The sequence below is a fragment of the Heterocephalus glaber genome, unplaced genomic scaffold (assembly GCF_053883595.1).
Source record: "Heterocephalus glaber isolate CG9 unplaced genomic scaffold, H.glaber_assembly_v1.0 deba00000331, whole genome shotgun sequence".
In the NCBI taxonomy this organism is placed as follows: domain Eukaryota; kingdom Metazoa; phylum Chordata; class Mammalia; order Rodentia; family Bathyergidae; genus Heterocephalus; species Heterocephalus glaber.
In genome coordinates, this window is record NW_028258142.1 from 32,729,120 (window position 1) to 32,751,211 (window position 22,092).

Consider the following 22,092-nt stretch of genomic DNA (forward strand, 5'->3'; position numbering starts at 1 on the left):
ACCCACAGTGAACCATGATCTGAAAATATTAAATGGCAAATTTCATAAACAATTCATAAGTTTGTTTGTTTGTTTGGTTTTTGGTATCAGGGATCGAACTTGGGACCTTGCATTTGCAAGGCAGGTGGCGGAACCACTGAGCTAAATCCCTGGCCCAACAATTCATAAGTTTTAAATTACATACAGTTCCAAGTAGCATGATGCAATCTCTCATCATCCTGTACCATCCTACTCTAGACATGAGTCATCCCAGCATATCCATGCTATGTAGGCCACCTGCCCATTAGTCACTTAGTAGCCATCTTGATCAGATTGACTATTACAGTAACACAATACTTGCTTGTAGAGTTTGAAACTATCCATGGTTTCAGGCTTCCACTGAGGATAAGGAGAGACTGCAGTCTCTAGTCCACTCCTAGAATGGACATCTAACATGAATGTTTGCCCTTGTGCAGGAGGAGAGATGTATAAGAATACCTATACCATCATTGTTCATAAGACAGTGGTTCACAAACACTTTTGTTTGCAAACAGTTTGGTTTGGCAAAATTTTGTTTTTGTTTGCAAACTCTGCATCATGTGATAAACATGACTACAGCCATCTTTCCCGGACAAACACAAACATGGCCATCTTTTCCAGAATCATGGAATGAATTAAATTCATGCACCCAGGAACCATTGTAGACAGACCCTAAAACCAATCCAGTGTCCATCAGCAGTAGAATAATTAAATTATGCTATATTAACAAGCTTATGGTATCATTTGAGTGAGGCAGAGGACAAACAGAATAACAAAGGATGGATAGAAATGGACAAGGGGGGCCAGGGATTTAGCTCAGTGGTTCTGCTACCTGTCTCGCAAGCACAAGGTCCCAAGTTTGATTCCCGATACCAAAAAAAAACAAAAAGAAGTGAACAAGGGGATGGATCTCTTACAATAGAGAAGTGGTCCAAGGGAATAAGAGCAAGGGTTGAGGAGAGGAAGGGGAAAAAAGTAGAATAAAGATGTGCCATATACAGGAACCTAATCACCTCAATTAATGTAAATATTATATGCCATAATATAAGCTAAGATGAATAGTGTCAACAAGAATGAAAAATGGGATGGGGGAATTGCAGGAGCAAAAGGGATTTTAAAAAAGGAAATAAGCTGTAGTATGTACATGTAGCTACTCCCCAAAATGTTTGTAAACTGCATGTACTACAAACATAAACTAATAAAAAAAACCTATTGAGCCAGAAATTTTTTAAAAATAAATTGTGCTATATTGAAACAAAACAGAATACTCTATAGCAGTGAAAATGAATGAATCCTAGCCAACCTCAATCTGAATGAATTTTGCACATATAGTGGTAAATTTAAAAATCCAGACACAAATGGATATATACTATATAATTCCATTAATATAAGGTTCAGAGATAGGCATAAATCACCTGTAGTTTTTAATTTTTTTAATTTATTATTTTTTATTGGTACATATTTGTAGTACATAATGATTACATTCATCCCAGAGACTTGGTACATGTACATGACATTTCTTAATTCTTTTTTTAACTTCATCTCTTCTCCCTCCCCTTCCCCTCTTGGACCCCTTCTCATTTGTGTGTGTGTGTGTGTGTGTGTGTGTTTATATTTTTATTTTACAATAGAGCCTGTAGTAAATTTTTTTGGTTAACTTGGCATTGAAAAGAAAGAAAAGATGGGCCAGTATGAGTTAAAGGAGATTATAATGAATGTGCACTTAAAGGTTTTAAAGCAATTTGGAATGGGGAAATAGATCTAATCCCAGCTTTCCTAAAATAAAGGCCCAAGCCTCCTGTGGAGATTTTAGTAATGTGCAAAGAATTACAAGAGAAAGCTTGTGTTTGTAACAGTTTTCAGACAATTTGTGTTTTTTACTTATTCACTCTTAATTTAGCAATGAATTAACTAAGTAACTTGTAAGTATACCTTAAACAGTTGTGTACTTTCAGAAATTAGATGTAGCTAATTTAAATCGTACAAGTAAGTAAAATGTTTGAGAAAATCTGCGTATAGTTTAGCAACCCTTAGGGATAGGACATCTGGTTTTTTAGGAGACTATAGTCATGAGATTACTACAAATGAATACTAGGTGTATAATAAGCAACAGAGGGACTAGATTGCAAAATAGTTTGAAAAGGGAAAGAAAAACTGCAATCTTTGAATATGGGGAAATTAATTAGATTTATTTCAGTTGCAGATTGAGAGTCTGGAAAAGAAAATACGTATATTTGGTACAGTATCCCAGTGATTTATTATTAGAATTTAATAAACTCTCACTGGAGATTACATATTAACTGGAGAATAGATGTTAACCTCTCCATATACAATTGTAAAACATAAAAATTCCCACATATCAGTCTGTGTTATTTTTAACTTTCGTATAGAATTTAATCAAATAGATCATAGCTAAAAATTCAGAGTGGCCCTCAGAAAGTGAATGTGACATTTCTTACTGTTACCAGTTTCTTCAGGGAGTACAGATAGATGCTTGCTGTGAAGAGCTTTATAGTTGAATCTATTTTTAGAATTGTGTATCTGATATAAATATTTGCATGTTTATTTCAAGATGCTTTGAGAATCTTAGGGACTGGCTGTTTCCTAAACCTATAAGGGCAGTGTGCTGGCTTCATACTAAACAGGCCCATTAGTCACTATATTTGGAGGTCCCAGAGCTCCTGATCAAGGCCTAGAGACTGACCAAGACTTTAGTCAATGGGTCTTGAGCTTAAACTAGATAAAGATGCTTCCTAGATTCTGATCAGAAAGGTGATCAACAATGACAGTAAGTCTGTCCCAACTAAGCCACTGTTCCTGCACTTGACTGTTGACAGGGCTAATGATCAAAGATTAAAATGTGCAGAACTAAGTAAAACATTTTCTTTTCTCCTAGGCCCTTGTACCCTTTTCTGACTCTAGAAAATAGAGGCAAGAGAATTATAATTTTGACAACTCTTCTATATAGCTTGCTTGGTCTTAGCTGTGAGTCTGGTAGGCCAGGAGCACATCTTCAAGGCACCATGAATCAGCTGCACAGAGTCCATTTCCCAGAGAAAACCTGGCTAAAGAAACCCTTGCAGAAAAATAAAAACATATTAGAATGGAGACAGAAAATGGAAACACAATTCTATTTGTCTGCTTCTTTGTTTCTAATGAAAAAGTACCAAAGGTCATTGGACTCAAAGCATGAAATTTGACCATGGCCACAGGAGGTTTTTGGATTGGTTTCTGCATCTGTCATTTCCCAACCGGTTTCCTTTCTAGGGAGAGGTAACTGCAGGAACTTCTCCGTCTCCCTGCCTCTTCACTCCTGGGTGATGCAGAGACTGATGGTTTTCCATAAGGAGAAGAGGTAGATAAAGCTAAGAGGTCACACGCAGTCACTTTATGAAGATTCTTGAATCCATCAAATGAGAACTGGCAATTATCATATGGTATTTTCTTTCATTAAGTTACATTGGAGAATTGTTTTTTAGTGATTTTTTTTCCCATTTGCATTTATCTTAGCTCTCCAAATAAATGGTAAGATCCTTAAGGGCAGGGATGATATTTCATATTTTTTATTAAGTGCTTTTATGATAGAAAGGGTCACCCTATAATTTAATTTATTCTCATACTGGGTTATCTCAACATGGAGCAAAAAGTTCTTATCTGTTTGATAATACCATATGAATGAAATCATATAATATCCAGAATTAGCACCAAAAGAATTCAGAGGAGGGAAATTGAGATAGCCTAAAAAAAGAGTGGCCATGAATTAATGACTTGGAACTACATGATGGGCACACAGAGTTCACTGTACTGTCTCTCCACTTTTGTGTGTTTGAGTAAAATGTTGGACTACACAGGCACGGTGGTGCATACCTACAATCCCAGCTACTCCAGAGGCTGAGGCAGGAGGATTGCAAGTGTGAGGCCACACTGGGCAATTAGTGAGACCCTGTCTCAAAATTAAAAGGTATAGAAATATAGTGTTCATTTAGATTTAATCATCAGTCACACACATACACACACACAGTTGGGCCTGTGGAGTCTTCCGCTTGTAGTGCCCTAGCACTTCCCACCTTCCTCACACCGTGGCACTGTATAACTATCTGTGCCTCTCACTGCCAGCTGAGCCCACTGTTACATCCCTGACAACCAGAACAGTGAGGGAAATAGCTAAGGGTGGACCGATGAAGACCCACCGATCAGTCAGATGGCAAAGAAGACCATTGTTTTGTGTCCACCGTTATACTAAAATCTTGTGTTTATTAAAACATTGTTGGTTATAATTATAATGTAAATATTAACAAAAGGAAGGAAGAATAAATGGGTGAGCAGATCATCTATATCTTAGTATATTTAGGCTGCTATAACAAAATACCATATTAAACAGTAGATATTGATTTCTCCCAGTTCTGGAGGTTAGAAATCAAGGCACTGGCAGATTTGTTATCTGGTGGGCCCACTTCTGATTCATAGACCACACCCTCTTAGCTATGTCCTCACATGGTGGAAAAGAATAGCTACTTTCTGGTCTCTTTTGTAAGGTCACTAATCCCATCTGTGGGGGTAGAGTCCTGATGACCCAATCACCTCCAAAAGCCCCGCTTTCTTTCTTTTTTTTTTTTGGTGCCGGGGATCGAACTCGGGTCCTTGGCTTATGCAGCAGGCGGCGAAACCACTGAGCTAAATCCCTGGCCAATTTTATTTTATTTTTATTTTTTTGGTACCAGGGATCGAACTCGGGTCCTTGCGTTTGCGCAGCAGCCGAAACCACTGAGCTAAATCCCCGGCCCCCACTTCCTAATTATCATCACCTTAGTGATTAGGTTTCAGCATAAGAATTGGGAGGAGGTGACACAAACACTCAGATCATGGCCACTCACAGGCAAGATTTTGTCAGAAGTTTTGTCTTGAGAGGCACAGATAATTTTATTGAGGGGCTTAGAGATGGTGCAAAGGGGCTGAAGAGATGCTGAAGAAAACAGTGAGATCCAGTGTTCTTGGCAGAGCCAGATTTCTCCAGTTTTGCCATCTTGGAATGAAAGCAGAACTTTTATCTTAAAACATCTTTCTGCATCAGAAAGCGTTTCATACATTCACTAGAATGGAGAAATCAGAGAAGACATGTCTGCAGTGTAAATTGCTTTCCAAAATAAGCACAACATTCTTTCTTCCTTAATCTGGTTCTTTTGAAAGTAAAGCAGCATTGAAAGAACTCCAAAACTCATGTCATCATGCCCTTGAGGCTGAACAGACATTTGTTCTCCATAGGAGCACTTTATAGTTTTCACCTTGTTTTCTTATTTGGACCAAATTTGGATTTTTTTTTTTTTAAAGTAAAACGTGTGTTCTGCATTCTCTTGCTCTAAATAAACTTAAATATAAAATGATGTTTTATGATTTATACCCTATATTCAAATCCTAAAATATGGTATGTTGATTATTTAAATTTAGAATTTCTTTTTAAAAGATCCCCTTAAATGTTTTATGAATATTTTCTAGATGAATTACAATTTTGTTTAATTTTCATGCTTGCAGTATATAACAAATTGAATTTTACATGGTTGGTCCCTGAAAGTAAATTAAGAGGTAAGCTATACATCCTTCTTTATTGAAAGATGTAAATTTGGAATAACTAAAGTCCATGCTATAAAATATGATTTCTTTCTGTTAGATCACTGTCATGTTTTGGAAATGACTACCAGCATTCAAATGCTTCACCTACAGATATTTTACTTCCTTCTAGGGTACTGATTGGAAACAAATAATGTAGAGACGAAAATATACAGGAAAGAATCCTACTACTCTCCAGTTTTTCTTTGACTGTGACCTTTGCACTTTCTATGGCATCACTTGGACAAGGCAGGGCAAGGTGCTAGCCAACTCCAACCAGCAGCCCTGCGGCCCTTGTTGGGCCTCCTACTCTGGCGTGAATCACTTCAGCACCACAGCCAGTCTTCAGCCTTGTTCTCCCTGCCAGTCAAGAGCAGCCCTCATCATCTGTAATGGTTTACAGATGAGGTGACTCAGTGTCGAGGAGATGACGTTATTTGTCCAAGTTTGTTAATGTCAGAGCCAGCTCTGAAATTCAGACATCCTTAATTTTCCATCAATTCTGTTCATAGCCTAGATGGCAGATGCACGTGTTGGTTTATAAAAGTTTATACTCCTTTATCATAGTATTTATTTAAATTTCAAGCAGTTTGTAAATATGAAATAATGCCATGAAGAGCATTAGCTACCAACTGCCTGCCTTTTGCTATGTCCAGCCTGTCTCAGGTGGGGAAATAGAACAAGGCAGAAGTCAAAGTGTTATACCTGGCATAGCTTCAGCTTTCAGACTGAATAGCATAGAGAGAGAACCTGGTGGCTCCCGGGGCCCTCCCACCTTGACTCCATATCCATACAGAGCCACTGCTGAGAGGAGGTAGGAGTAAAAATGACCCAGCTTCCTTGCCTGGCTTTTTGACCACCATTGCTCAGGTATGCCTATGAGAGACCATGCGTGTTCATTTGTGGCCCCTCCTGACCAGGACTTGAGCAGTCAGTGAGAGGCCTGGCTCAAAGAGCAGCCCTCTGCATAGCATGTAGATTTCTTTTTCTCTGGCATCCTAGTCTCGGTTATTGTCACTATTTGCCACCTAGAAACATACTCTTCCTTTAGGCTGCCTGCCATGTTATTGCTTATTCATAAAGTTGTAAAATGTGAAAGTGTTCCCTTCATTAAAAATTAGAGAAAAAATTCAAAATATGTGGATTTGTGGCCATTCATTTATGTTTCTAACCTGTCTGGAGGCCAGTTTAAGACTTCATTTTGGCTTTGATGACCAATTTTTAAACTGCCAATGCACTGAGTAATGAAACATAAAACCTATGCCTTTTTGACCTGGAAAAGGTAAAAACAGGAATCATGAATGGCAAAGAATGGGCTTTTGTACGTAGATTTGATCTTTGTTTCAGCTTACAAATATTAGTATTTACACATTCATTAATTTGCTATAAGAATTTTCCTCAGTTGGCATGCTGTCTTGGATCTGCTAAGCTTGTTTGATTTGTGATCAGATCACATGCCCTTTGTTTCTTATCCTGTCTCTATATTGGTATTGGAAAGCAGAGAACTTGAAGTATTATTTTTCTTTCTGCCACAATTTTAACAATAAAAATGCCTTCTCTTTTGCCAGATGTTTAGTTGCTCTGGTGTTCCTAGAGTAAGAAGGTCTCTGAGCTCATTCTATGGATCTTGAGTTTCTGAGTTGTCTGCACCGTTCTGCCTCTATTTCAGCAAGAGAGGAGCAGAGGATGAAAGCCAACAGTTGCAACTTGAAAACACTGAAGTCCCCTTTGGCTTCCTCCGTACTCACCTCCCCAAGCCTTTCACATAATACTCTGGTAGCCCTGCCAGCACAGCATCCTCAGTAGTTAGAGCCGGAAGCCCTTGTTACATTGTTGTCATCTCTGGTCCTTATTCATTCATTTGCTATGAGCCTTGCCAATCTTTAGCTCTTTATGGTCTTTGCCATTGTATTTTCACTTCAGGGAGACCTTTGTCTGAAGGAGGGAAATCAAATCATTTACCAAAGCACTCTGCTGCATGGTTAGCATCCTGCCTGTTTAGCCCCCTGCACTTGGCAAGATTGTACAGCGGGCCATGGAGCTACCCAGAAGACAAGCTGTGGCAAGATCCCTGCAGTCATTTTAGAACCTCAAAGGCAAAGAGTGCTAGAGAGGACTCTTGGCACCTTGTATTTAGAATCTGTCTTCTCTTAACATCATCATCTTTGAAGACACAGCACTAACATAAAAATAATTATTTGTGAAATGACTTGCATACTAGTGGAACTGGGAAGCTCCTAGCAAAATATGAACCAGCTATATTGTCTTGAAACACCATTTTTGTCATCTTTGCCTATATTTTCTTGCTGTTCACCTTTACTTTGTTCTCAGGCCCCAGGCAGTTGGTTCCTAGCCATTCTGTCTGTCTTAGGTCCAACCTAGTCAAGGCCCAAAGTACTGACTTCTAGGCTTCTTGGTTCTCCTTGTTAGTCCTGGTGGTGGTGAAGAAATGAACAAAACACATTATGTGTTTTTAGTTCATCAGTGACATTTGTTGGAATGATGGGCCAGATCTGTCACAGTGGACAGAAAAGTCACAGGTCTGGCTCAGGGTCATGCTTGGTCACTAAGAAATACAGCCATAGTATGAAGACTGAGCTCCTTCCTTTAGGCTATACACTGCTTGTCAGAATTGTGGATTTGGGGGCTCGGGATTTAGTGACATATGCTAATCCCCAGCACCAAAAAAAGAATTGGGGGTTTAAGTAGTATTTTCTCCAAGTAAATTGAAAGAAGCATCACTGCCGAAGCAGCCACAGAGCTTTCCACATAAGACCTGGAGCAGACCATTCTTTCCATAAGCAGAGAGGGAAAAAAATCCTCCTACACAATGGATAATCCTCTTGTAATGGTTGATTTACCAGTCTAGTTTTTACTTCTTGCTAATAACTAATCAAGGCATACCTTTTCTAATAATGGATGAAGCCCCCGGAGGCTTGAAAAACTATGAAGTTTGCTTACAACTTAAATCTTAAGAATGTTCAAAGAAGATAACTCTTAAGAAAATAAAGACAACTTCTTAGCTCCATATTTGTTTCAGCTGAAATTCTCTTTCCAGATATCTCTTTCACATACTGTGGCAAAGGCTGTTTTCTCACCTGATAAAATTATCCAAAAATCAGTGGCACACCCATTGGGCTGGAGGGTGCCAGTTAAGCCTTCTGTCTGCATTGACCTTTCGTCCTCCATATGTCATTTCACATGTATCTCCCAGCACAAACATCTCAGGCATGGTAAAGATCCTTGTTTTGCAAAAATTCATGTAAACGTGATTCAGAATGTTCCTTCATCTCTTCATCTCCTACTCTTAGTCTGGAAAAAGAAATAATGTAAAGAATGATTATCATGGGTATAGTAATTAGGGTTTAACTTAATATTGAGGCCATATGCTTGTTTTCTTTTGACCCATCATACAGCAACATTGACAAGATTCAAAAGTGAAAGGCTCATTGAAAATGAAACTTCTTAGTTTACATATTATGCATCATTCTAGGCCATAAATATCTATGAGATGTGATTGGAAAATACAGTGAACATTTAAATTTTTAAAAATTTATTACAGTGAAAAACACATTGCCATTAATCCCCCTCAAAATACCCACCCCTTTGCTTTGAACACACATCCCATTGTTCTTGCCACTTTCTGAAGCAGTTCTGGGAGTCCTTTTTTGTGAGTGTCTTTAGTTGCTCTGCCCTGGCTGCCTTGACATCCTGAATCAATTCAAAATGTTTACCTTTCATGCTCATTTTGATTTTAGGAAAGAGTCAGAAGTCTCCTATTGCCAGATCAAGTGAATAAGTCAAATGAGGACCCACCATAATGTTTTTAGAAGCCTGCCTCTCTGCTGGGTGGCACTTAGGAGCAGCATTCATTGTAGTTTTGATTACACCTGCAAAAAACACAAGAAAGAGAACTTCCAGAACTGCTTCAAAAAATGGCAGTAGCAATCAGATATGTGTGTTCGAAGTGAGGGGGGAAGTATTTTGAAGAAAGTTAATGGCAATTTTTCTTTCACTGTAATATTTTTTTAATTTAAATGTTCACTGTATATTTTGATCACCCCTTATCCAACTCATGTGCATATTGGGAAATTTACTTTCTTTTCCACAGTTAGATGGCAGTGACCATGTATATCACAATTATTCATTATCTGTGAGCTGAACTTTCCTAGGTAAATGAAGCTATCACAGTGGTAGGTAGTAGTAGTATAGCAGGCAATTTGAGAAGTAAATTCATCTGACAGGCTAAAGACTTGCCCCTCAAATTCCAAGCAGCACAGCTCATTTACTTCTCTCAGTGTCATGGGCTTAACATGGCTCATTTAGTTCCAAATAACTTTGGGACCAAATTGTCTAAACTCCATGTGGAGTTTAAAAAAAAAAATCTCTGCCCTCATGAAGCTTGTATTCTGGTTAGAAGTTCATCTCATAGAAATGCACTGATTTCCTGAGAGCCTGCTTCAGGCATCTGGGACTTCCTTCGTACTAGGGATTGAACCTAGGGAGTGCTAAGCTACATCCCCAACCCTTTTTTTACTTTAGTTTTGAAATAGGTCTTGCTAAATTGCCCAGGCTAGGATACAACCTGTGATCCTCCTGCCTCAGCTTCCCAGGTAGCTGGGATTACAGGTGTGTACCACTGCACCCAGTGCTGAAGACTGTAATTATCTATCCTTGACCTGTTCTCTACTCCAGGATCACTGGATAAACAGATTTTCATCCCAGTACTGAGGGCATCCTCCTTGCACCCCCATCTTTCAGCCTCATGTCCAGCTGCTGATAACACACAACCAGCTGGTCCCAGGGCAGCCATCAGCCTCTGAGCTCTTCAGGGTCCCTGCACTGATCGAGTCCTCTCACAGATTTCCCTGTAGTGGGAAGGCCTGATTTTCCTTGTTTCAGGCTCCCCACTAGGTCCCTGGAAAGAGAGAGACGTTGAAAACTGAAGATAAAATCTCTCCTTTCCATGGGCTCCTCCCCTAGTGAGAGAAGGCCTTAACATGGAAGTTCGCTCAGGCTTCAGATTAGCATGGTCTTCAAATTCTGGCTGATGATGTGATGGTAAGTTTGTAGAGAGTTCATCACATGAGTGGGTTTTAACCTCATACCATATCCTTCATACTTCTCCTAAAAGTCTTTTTGTCCCCAGTTATGGAAGCCATTAGTATCACTTGTTAATATTCAAAAGTGACAGAATCATTTCCTGAACTCCATGTGGCCTGAGCTTTCAGGATCTTGTCTGCTGACCTGTGGCTACCCCTCTTGTGGTGGTGTACTCCTCAGAGAGCCCTTGCAAGCCTTGTGCATGGCTGCCACTGCATTCCAGAACATGCAATATGTTTTGACTGTCTTCTGAGCCACTCTTATTATGGGCTTCTTAATTTTAGCTTTGTATTTTTTAATTTGCAACTCCTAAGAAGAGACCCTTCATAATTTTCTATAATTTGGATTTAGTTCTTCATTCATTTTAAAATGAATTCACAGTCAGGCATGATGGTACAAGACTATGGTCCTAGCTACTAAGGAGGCTGGGGTCGGGGTATCTCCAGGAGTTGAAGACCAGCCTAGACAACATAGAGAAATTCCACACTTGCTTAACATACATGAGCTCCTGTATTTTATCCCCAGCATTACAAAAAGATAAAAAGGATCTCAAATAAAGTAGAACTACTCCACATTCAGCACTATTGTTATTCATACACCAGCTCCTGTCTTCTTTTTTCTGGTGGTTACAGTGTTTGATCTATTTATTCCATTACAAGTGGCAGAACCTGTGCTTCGGTCTTACTGAGCCAATAATTCTGTTGAATTGATGATACAGATGTTTCTGGATTTGTTGACTCACTGTTCCTCCCAGTCTGGTGTCCAAGCTCCCCTAAAATCCCCTGGCCCCAGCATAACCCAGAGTGGCCTAAGAGAGCACCCTTAGGGAACCTTCTCTTTCCATCTTACACAGTATTCCTACTAAGTCCTACACTGGTTTGAGCAGGAAGCATCATTCTGCCTCTGCAGCCCCAAACCCAGTGCCTCAGAGGTAGTTGATATTTATTAGCATTTAAGTAATGGAAAGACCAAAGTTAGACAGTGATTGTTTGTATAATCTCTACATTCTGTAATCCAACTCTGCATTTTAAATGGGCCTAACGCTTCTTTTGCTGTGTGACCATGGCATCTTGAGGCTGCTTTCCTTTCCATCTGAGCAGGGCTGACCCATTCACCCTGTTCCTTGCCAGCTGCCGGCAGTTCCTGGACTACCTCACTGCCATTGTCTCTTCAGAGTCTTAACATGGGCTTTAAAAGTTTGTTTAATGTGCTATGTAGCTATTTGATTTTAAATTGTATTAAACTTGGGGCTGGGGATTTAGCTCAGTGGTTCCACTGCCTGCCTTGCAACTGCAAGGACCCGAGTTCAATCCCCGGTACCAAAAATTAAAATTAAAATTAAATAAATAAATGAATAAAATAAATTGTATTAAACTTTCTGGAGCTGTGCCAGGTACTTGCTAGAGTTTCTGATGCTATCTGTGTATAATCTTTAGGTGGAAGCTGGAAATCTCCATCCAGCCTTTGTGGTAATAAAATTATTACAGTTGTGCCCTACATCTGCTTGCTGAACTTCCTGTGGGTTTTCACCAGATCACATGACTGACAGCAGAGACAGGCTGTAAGGCTTTTGGTCTGCTTGTTAGGTCCAAGCCTCTCCCACTGAATCAGACCTCTGCTTTGTCTGAGCTGGGCGTCTGGATGTCCCTCTGTGGTAGGTTGATTCGCTGGAGCTGATAAAAACATTCCAGCGACACTTGAGAGTCTAGCATTACCTCTGGCTCCAAAAATCAAAACAGGATTGTTGTAGGTAGCTTTGGATTGAGACCAAGCCCCAAGCTTCAGAGATGGGTTTTCTCTGCTTGCTGGGTCATAGGACAAGGATCTTGGAAAGAGAGGAGTGTTTCGATCCCCAGTACCAAAAAAAAAAAAGGAAAGGAGTGAAAGCCAGGGAGTCCCCTAGGGTCATATTGCCAGCACAATGCCCTGTGCTAGCCAGTTTTAGACCAATTCAGCCCTAACTGGCAGGCCAAGACCTCTGCTTTCTGAGCACCTCTCTGCCTTCTTAGAGTACTAGTAGTTCTCAGGACAAGGCCATCTGGCAGTCACTGGCTGGAGCCCACCAGAGTCCTGATAAGTCCAGAGAGGGGAAAGGATATAAGCTAGAGTTCAGAAGGCCTACGAACGCCCATGTGGCTCACCCTGGCCTAGCCCTGGGCTGCCAAGTAGTGTTTATTGATCATGCCAGGGATGAAGACACTCTTGAGTGAGGAAGCAGGACTTCCCTCAGTTCCACAGGATGGCATTATTGTTCTCCATGGGCCTGCATGGGAATATAAAGGAAAGGGTGACTTTTCCTGAGTTGTTGATTTGGCTTTCAGACATGACATTTCTTGGACTGAGTCCCAGTAAAATGTGTCAACAGTGTCCTTAGTGCTAAATAAAACCCTTTGTCTTTCTTTTCCTTGGCTCTTCAGACTTTTTGAGACATCTCAGAGGAGCATGTGGTTTTAAGGATATCTGTTTAAGCCCCTCTATAGCTAGAGAGATGGACAGGTCGATTTGGGACAGGGTCCAAGTAAATGCAGCTCCCACTCATTTTGTACAGCAGCTAAGTTCCCATTCATCAGTTTGGCTGAGGAGTATTTTGAAAGCTCTTATGATTTAATGCTTATGCTCAATATGTTCCCAGTACACTGGTCTTCCAAACAACTCATTTCAATGAGGAGGAAGCTCTTTACCTTGTGCTTTCAAGTGTTGGCCTTGTAGAGCCAATCCTTGTTTTTCTTGCTATTTGTGCATCATTCCTTTTGCTGAACCATTTAAATGCTGGTGAAGAATTTCAAGCAAACCCAGGAAATAGTCACCACTAAATCGTTCACATTAGGAGACAGGGAACTGGAGCTGAAGACTGAACATGTGCTGTCTACATGTCCAAGTGATTTTTCTAGCAGTGGCAATGCATTCGTGTTGTTCTCTCCTTGCTCTTTGGCTCCCCTGTGACCAGGGGTACACATTCAGGAGATGGCAGTTTAGGAGCCCTATGTGAGGACAGGATTTGACTTTAGCTGGCAGAATGAGGGACCAGGCCTGGAACTGCAACCCACTTAACTGTGAGCTCTCACACCACTGAGCAGCTTAACAACAGTTCCATGTTTGTCTTGAGTTTAAGCAGTTGGAAGCCTTGGCCTTTAAAGCCATCTGTTATCTATACCCAGGACAACTCAGGAACATTCACTATCCACTGAAGGCTGGCTAAGTAGAAGTTACAACTGCTTGACTCCAGTTTATAGCTGCGCCCCAGCCCAGCACTTTCAGCCTTTTCTCTAGGTCAGCCAGGAGAACCTGGAGGCATGGAAAAAAAATAGAAATATTTAGACCTTGCTGGGTTTATCTCATAAACCCACACATAGACAGAGTGAGAAGGAGCTCAGAGGTCCTTCATTTTATACAAGGTGATAAACCCAAGACGTAAAGAAATGCTCTTACTTCCCCTAAACTGCCCAGAGTGGCAGCAGTTCACAGGGCAGAACCCGGGCCTACTGACCCCAGCCTGGGCTGTCTCCAGAGCAGCCCCTTTCCTTCATAGTGAGGACATCAGGCACAAAGTTTAAGTGACCATTGGTGAGGGGACATTGAAGAAATGTTGGAAGCTTATGTCTATACTGGCTGTAGGTGTTCTAAAGAAAAGCACACTGGGTCCCTGGAGACTCTGGGAGGCTGTAGTGAGAAGATGTAAGTTTCCTTCACCTCCAGCTCCACCACTTCTTGGCTCTGGCCTCCTTGGCATGCTACTTATCCTGGTTGAAATTTGTTTTTCATATCTCTACAATAGTTAATAATGCCTATGTTGCAGGACTGTTGTACAGATATAAAATCATTTATTCATTCACGTAATTTAATGAACATTTCTTAAGTGTCAGTAATAGGCCAGATATTCATAAGGTTCCTTGGAGCCAGGGATTTAGCTCAGTGGTGCTGCCGCCTGCCTCAAAAGCATAAGGTCCTGAGTTCGATCCCCAGTACCAAAAAAAAATAAAATAAAATAAATAAGGTTCCTGTCTTTTTAGGACCTATATTCTAGGGGGGAGACAAATGGTATGCAAGCAGACTAATAAATAAGATAACCTCCTATTGCACTAAGTATTAAGAAGACTGTGAAAAGAAAAAGAAAGACTGAACCAATAGGGTGGAAGATGCCACTTTTGTTTTTAATAAGGTGAGCATTGGTGAAGCAGGATGTGCCAGCACCTAGCTAGGCCTAGTCACTGTCACTTCCCCAAGCTCCCTGCTGGGTTATCTGTGTGAGCCCCAGGCAGAAGGCTCAGTATCTTCCCTGTAGTCAGCCACGATCCTATGCAGCTCAGCCTGTCAGCTGCCGCACCCTTCTCCATATTGGATGTGTTGAATGTGCCACCTAATCTGAGAAGGTTGTGAACAACTGGGTCATGCTCCGAATGTCAGTTATATAGTAGAAATGGCCCTGTGTCCTCAGGACCATAGCCATAACCCCACCTAAAGGCCATTTCCCCCTTTCCACTGAGCCTAATCCTGAGACAGAGATGTGAGGCCTGCCTTCTCTCTGGGAGGGGGCTTTGTTCTTTAAAAAGGCCTCAGGCCCCAAACCTCTTGGTTTGCAGCCCTTTGTCAGTAGTTGTTCCTGGCTCTCATGCAGGGAGCCTGAGGGTCTCTATGTTTCTATTAAGAATAGGGGGGAAAAAAAAAAAAGAATAGCAAACAGTCTTGCCAAGTGACAACTGTCAGTTGGGTGGCATGAGAGAAATGGGCTTGTGACCAGGCCAGTCACGTGTCTCTAGCCTCTAGGTTTGGCTGCTGAACTACCTTGCATTTGTGTATCATTTTAATGTCAGTAATAATAGCCAACATTTAGTGAGCACTTACTCTGTGTTAGGAACTACCTAAAGCTCCTTATCACATGGCTTATTTCATCTGATTGTTGCTGCAACTCTGTGAAATAAGCAGGATGGTTAAATTCAAATATCTCAAGCAGACCTGGGATTTAGCTCATTGGTTCCACCGCCTGCCTCAAAAACGCGAGGTCCCTATAGTTCGATCCCTGGTACCAAAAAAAAAAAAAAGCATAATCAAAAAATCTCAGAGAATTAACTTTATCTTCTAAGGGCCTCAGTCTGAAAGGACAAAACTTGTCCAAAGTCACCTAGTTATTTAGTACCAACCTTTTATCCCAAAATACTGGGTCCATGTATGTCTTTGTCACAGCTATATTTTTAGTCCTGTGCTAACTGTACACTAGGCCCTCAGTAAATATCTGCTGAATGAATAAAGGAATGGACAGATGAAAGTGAATGGGGCTAAAACTCAAATTACCTGCCTGTCTTTTAAGTATTTCTTCTAGTTATTTTAAAGACTAAATGAATAGCTATATATTAAAGTGTTTGTATATGCCTGCTACATATAATCTACTGTGTCAGCTATAAGTAGTTAGCTATAATTTCAGAATTTGTTAGTAAGTTTTTATGGAGAATATCTATAGAAAGAATAATACTGCCTGCCTCGCAAGCACAAGGTCCCAAGTTTGATCCCCGGTACCAAAGAAAAAAAAAAAGAATCATTGATCAGCTTGACGAATAACTTCATAATGAAGTCTACACATGTCTACATGTCGGCAGATAAAGTTCATGCTATTTTTATATACTGTATACAGGATGCCAATGTTGGCATTACCCTACGTTGAGAGTTTGTTCACAACATCTGGAAGCAGTTGCCATTACTGGCCAGAGTCTTTCAGATTTGTGCCTCTGCAGAAAGGGAGATGGACTGTAGCTTTGACATTGACTCAAGGCATTTTCTCCTCTATTATTACCAGTTGCTGGGAAGGATCATCTAAGGTGCCGGTGCTTTCCCAGATCTGCCTCTGCAGGATTTCAGGACAGTCTTCAACTCATTACTTTTTCTAGCTAGATCATCACCAGAATGTCCCAAGGCCATGAGGATATGTAGACTTGGTGCCAGCCATGAACTCAGTAGTAGCAGCACCCAGGTTTCTGCAATTTGGTTGGAAGACATTTTATGAGAGCAGTTTGAAGCATTATCCCTCCCCCCACCCAACTTTTTCATTTTATTTCCCAGTACAGCCCATAAGTTGCCTCATGTTCCCTCCTAGGGCCTTCACAGGAAAACCCCCAAATATGTCACTGCCTGGAGAAAAGTCCTCACATCTTTGAGTCATTTTTATTTCTAACAAGAAGTACATTTTCATGGCTATGTTACCTCATAGAAATGTAGGATGTTATTATTCCAGTCGAAAAAGGCAATGGAGGAACATTGACCTTTTCAAACCACTGCTTCTCCCCCAACCCGACCCTTACGTCTCCTCATCCAAATGAGAGGTTTTCCAACATCTGAGGCCATTCTAAGAATGGGGACTCTCATCTCCATTACTCTGGGGTGAATTTATTTTCTTAAACAGTCTCCCACCCTTTCTTGACAATTGACATCATTGTGGCTTTGTGGTTATTTTTTAAGGACCAGCAGTGTCCTGTTTTGTACCATACAGCGAAAAGACCCAGAACTAACCCTGAAGAGTTTCATGGAGGCTGAAAGGATTGAACTTAAGGACAAAGCATTAATGGGGCTAGAACTCTGATCTGTCACTTTTCAAATTGACTTTGCACACTCAGTCAGACTGGAACTTTCAGCTTGACTCCACCCAACAGGCCGTATGACCTTGAACTAGATTTGGGTCCAGTGGAGCCCGGCCGTTCCCTCTGCTAGTGGAGTGATTTGGCCCTGCATGATGTTGTGACTGACCTGATACTGTGTGAGGACCTTCCCTCGTGTGATGCATAAGGAGCTGATAACTCCTTCTGGCTACACCCAGTTGCTACAGATGGAGATTTTTACAAAGAATATCATAGTGTTGGCACTATAAGACACCTACTTCCATGAAAAAGGCTTACCGCCACCTCCAAGCAACCTACCTCCCCATACCTGAGAGCCCAGTGCCAGGCCAGAAACACCACAACATGTGCGGGAAGAGGTCTCATCAAGGATGCCAGAGGCACCAAGCCCCAGGAGACTACCCAGATGCTAAGGGTTATAGTGCACCCAGAGAATGCTGGCTCTGAGTGGGAGGGACTCAGGCTTCATGAGTGGGTGACAACGGAGTAGAAAGCTGAGGGGCCTAGTTGAAACCCAGATCATGTCAGCAAGTGTTGGAAGTAGAGCCACATCCCTGAGCTGACGCCGAGAGCCCAGTTAGTGGCCTCTGAGAGCAGCCAAGGGACAGTATCATCAGGCTGCGCACATTGGCAATGATGGAGAACACATTTCATGTACAAGGTGGCTTAGTGGCCTGGGCTTTTGAACAACTAAGACACTTTGGAAAGGGACCAGAACATGGGGTGGTGGAGAGCATGAGGGAAGGAATAGGGTAGGAAGTCCTGGCCTTTGGCCATGTAGGAAAGCCATTGGTATATATCAACTTGTACATGGCACCCTGGGAACCATGAAGTAGGGCATTGATTTTTCCTTAAAGCAATAGCAGATGAACTGTGCTATGTCTGAAGGGTGTGGCAGGAACATCAGTGGGCAGACTACTTCAAGATGGGCAGAGTTTGTCAAGATGGAACACAGAATAGTAGCTTGCCACCAAGCACTTCCTGCTTAACTCTGCCCTTATCTGATCCTTTTGGAACTCTGGGGATTTGACACTTAGATGTTTTTCATCTTTATCACTGTGTAATTCCAAAACTCCTAGAACTGGTATGGATGCACATGTGTACACATAAGTAGTTCTTCTATCCTCTCTTCCCCTCTTCTAAATATCTTTTAAGTCCACTCAACTAACATCATCTTAGCTCAGGCCCATTCCACGTTCCCTGGGGACCAAGCACCTATCCCCTCTAGTTCTCCACACTGGGATTGTGGTTCTCCACACTGCACAGGGCCATTCTCATTATGCTGTGCCCTTCTTCAGACCCTTCAAAGGGTTCCAGATCCTTCACATGGAGTCCAGGGGTCATCCTGTGGCTCCTGGGCCCAGCCTCTGATCACTGCCCACATCAGGCCTTCCTTTGTGCCAGAACACACATCCTGCTTCATCTGGCTACCACCTATAATGACTTCAGGCCTCTGCACCATCTCATCTTCCCTTTCTTACTGCTTGGTCATAATTACTCAGCTGTCATTCCTGTCATACCTGCTGCTGTCTTCCATGAGAGTATACCATCTACAAGGACAGGAGCTCTGTGTTGCCACCACACCCATGGCCCTGAGCCATGACTCACACAGAGCCTGTCAGGCATCTGCCAGCAGGCTCTTGAGCAAATGAATGGACTCATAAGATCAAATAAGATGATGTGCATAAAGTATCTACCAGTGTGTCTGGGGCATGGAGGGTCCCAGTGTATGGTTGTTTCGCTGAATCATTCACTCACCATATTACTAAGTGCCTGTCCCCTGGCTCTGGGGATACAGCCTCTAGTGAAACATGAAAATCTCCCTGCAAGTATAGTGGGATACATGTGGCTGTGGATGTGCATGTGGATAGGTGTTGATTCCTTTCTCCTTCTCTTTCAGCCCTCTCTCACCTTCCACCACATCCTACCTCCTCTGTCCCTGGGCTACCTCTGCTCTCCTGCCACAGAGGTCACCAAACTGCAGCTTCTCCTGCCAGAGCTGCCTCAGTGAGGGAAGAGGCTTTTAGTAGATCCAGCTGCTCCTCAGACTCCTGGAAGGACAGTCTTTTTCTTCCTTTTCTACCCCAGCTGGAATAAATAGGTCAGGAGTAAAATTAGAAAATCCAAAACCCAAATCCTAATGAAGTGTTACAATGTAAATGCTACTGTAGGCTGCCATGCCACTCACCTTCTCTTGTGTGGCACAGGACTGAAGAGTACAGCCCAGACCACCTGCAAGAACCTGCAAGCCAACCTGGAGCCTTCCTTAGCCCCCAAGGGAGGTTGAGCCCAGACTGACTCATGCCTTCCTCTGCAGCGCCAAGCTAAGGATTTACTGAGGGAGTCCTTGTCTCCAGAACAACTCACCCCTGAAGATGATTAGCTCAGGAAGAGCCAGCCCTCAGCATCACACACTAGGGAGCATTTGGACTCTTCCTGCCGCTAAACAGGGGCTATTGCTTAGTTGCAGTGTCTCATTTTACCTTGACCCCTGTTTGAGTTCCAGCTTAGCAAGCTGTCAGCTAAGCTGACATTAACTGTTCAGGACCCATTATGTTGTTCATTCTTGCCACAGATAATTTGTGTTTCCTGAGGTGGCATTTGATAGCCAGAATATTTTTTTTCTTTTTTTTTTAAATTAATTTTATTGGTACATTTTAGGTATACAATATAATGATATTCATCATTGGAAATTTGCACCTTTACATAATCTCTCTTGGTTCTTAATTTTTCCCCATTTTTCTGCCCTCCCTTCAACCCCTCCATCCCTTCCTATTTACAAAGACTTTGTTTCCATTTTTTTCATTTTCTCATATTAACTCCATTCCCTTCTTTCCATTCCCCTACCCCTCCCAATTCCCCTTGCCCTTTGCCCCTTTTCTTCCTATTTCACATTATCTATTATACCTTTTAGTCCTTATTTACACTTTCAGTTTCTCCCACTAGAGAAACTATTCCATATTTACACGTGTGTCCTATTTATTTCACTTAAGAGTATCGCCTCAATGTGCATCCATTTAGCTATATGTCTCTAATTTCTTATTTTTTTATGGCTGAGTAGTACTCCTTTTTTTTTTCTTTTTTGGGTATTGGGGATCAAACTCATGTCCTTGCACTTTCAGGGCAGGCACCAGAACTACTGAGCTAAATCCCCAGCAATACTCCATTTTATTAAAAAACCACATCTTCTTGATCCAGTCTCCAGTTGATGGGCACTTGGGCTGCTTCCAAGCTTTAGCTATTACAAACTGTGCTGCTATGAACATGGGTGGACATACATCACTGTGGTATGATTCTTTGAATTCTTTGGGGAAGATACCCAGCAGGGGAATAGCTGGGTCAAATGGGACTTCCAGTCCTAGTTCTTTGAGGTATCTGCATACTGATTTCCACAGTGGTTGAACGAGTCTACATTCCCACCAGCAGTGGAGCAGGGTTCCTCTTTCCCCACAGCCCCACCAGTATTTGTTATTGGTTGATTTCTTTTTTTTTGGGGGGGGGGACCAGGGATCGAACTCAGGTCCTTGCGCTTGCACAGCAGGTGGTGAAACCACTGAGCTAAATCCTGGGCCCTTGGTTGATTTCTTGATAGCAGCCATTCTTTCTGGGGTGAGGTGGAATCTCAGCATTGTTTTCATTTGCATCTCTCAAATGACCAGTGATGTTGAACATTTTTTCATGTTTCTACTTCTTTGTCTGAGAAATATCTGAACATTTTTTCATGTTTCTACTTCTTTGTCTGAGAAATATCTGTTCATTTCAGATGGCCATTTTTGGATTGGGTCTTTAAATTTGGGAGTCCTGACTTTTTTAAGTTCTTTATAGATTCTACATAGTAGACCTTTGTCTGAGGGACAGCTGGTGAAAATTCTTTCCCACATTGTGGGTTGTCTCTTCACACTGTTGGTGGTTTCTCTTGCTGTGCAGAAGCTTTTTAGTAAGAAGAGATCCCACTTGTTGATTGTTTGTGCTAGTTCACGGGCACCTCAGGTTTTGTTCATAAAAATCTTTTCCTACACCAATGTCTTCAAGAGTTCTTCCTAAACTCTCTTCCAGCTGGTTTAGTGTTTCTGTTTTAATATTTAGATCTTTAATCCATTTTGATTTTAGTTTAGTGCATGGCGACAGATATAGGTCTAGTTTTAATCTTTGGCAAGTTGAAATCCAATTTTTCCAGCACCATTTATTAAAGAGGCTATCTTTCCTCCAGTGACGGTGTTTGGCTCCTTTGTCAAAGATAAGGTGGCTGTGTGTGTCTGGAGTTGTTTCTGCATCTTCTAATCTGTTCCACTAGTCCTCAGGTCTGTTTCTTTGCCAGTACCATGCTGTTTTTATCACAGTAGCTTTGTGGTATAGTTGCAAGTTGGGGATTGTGATACCCCCTGCCATGTCTCTATTACCTAGAATTGCTTTTGCTATTCTGGATCTCTTGTTCTAAATGAATTTTTGGATTGTTTTCTCAAGGGCTGTGAAGTATGCTGCTGGGATTTCAATTGGGATTGCATTGAATCTATATAGCAGTTTTGGAAGTATGGCCATTTTCACTGTTGATCCTTCCTACCCAGGAGCAAGGGATGTCTTTCCATTTTCTGATATCATCTTCAATCTCTCTTTTCAGAGTGCTATAGTTTTCAGAGGAGAGGTCTTTAATTTCTTTTGTTAGGTTGATTCCTAGGTATTTCAGTGTTTTGGATGCTATTATGAAAGGAATTGTTTGCCCTATTTCTCTCTCAGTGAGTCTGTTGTTCCTGTAAAAGAAAGCTAT

General features: G+C 41.6%; 1 protein-coding gene across 6 annotated transcripts in view; it reads left to right on the forward strand.

Annotated features, from left to right (window-relative positions):
* The window catches only part of Dym (dymeclin), a 424,183-nt gene that overhangs the window by 391,573 nt on the left and 10,518 nt on the right, over positions 1 to 22,092 (forward strand). For 2 of the 6 annotated variants that reach the window (XM_021236606.2, XM_087189121.1), the window contains one exon: positions 3,286 to 3,373. The exons of the other annotated variants lie outside the window; for them this stretch is intronic. In XM_021236606.2, the coding sequence (XP_021092265.1) occupies positions 3,286 to 3,339 (54 nt within the window). In that variant the 3' untranslated portion in view covers positions 3,340 to 3,373. The remainder of the gene's footprint in view (positions 1 to 3,285; positions 3,374 to 22,092) is intronic. 6 annotated transcript variants of the gene reach the window in all.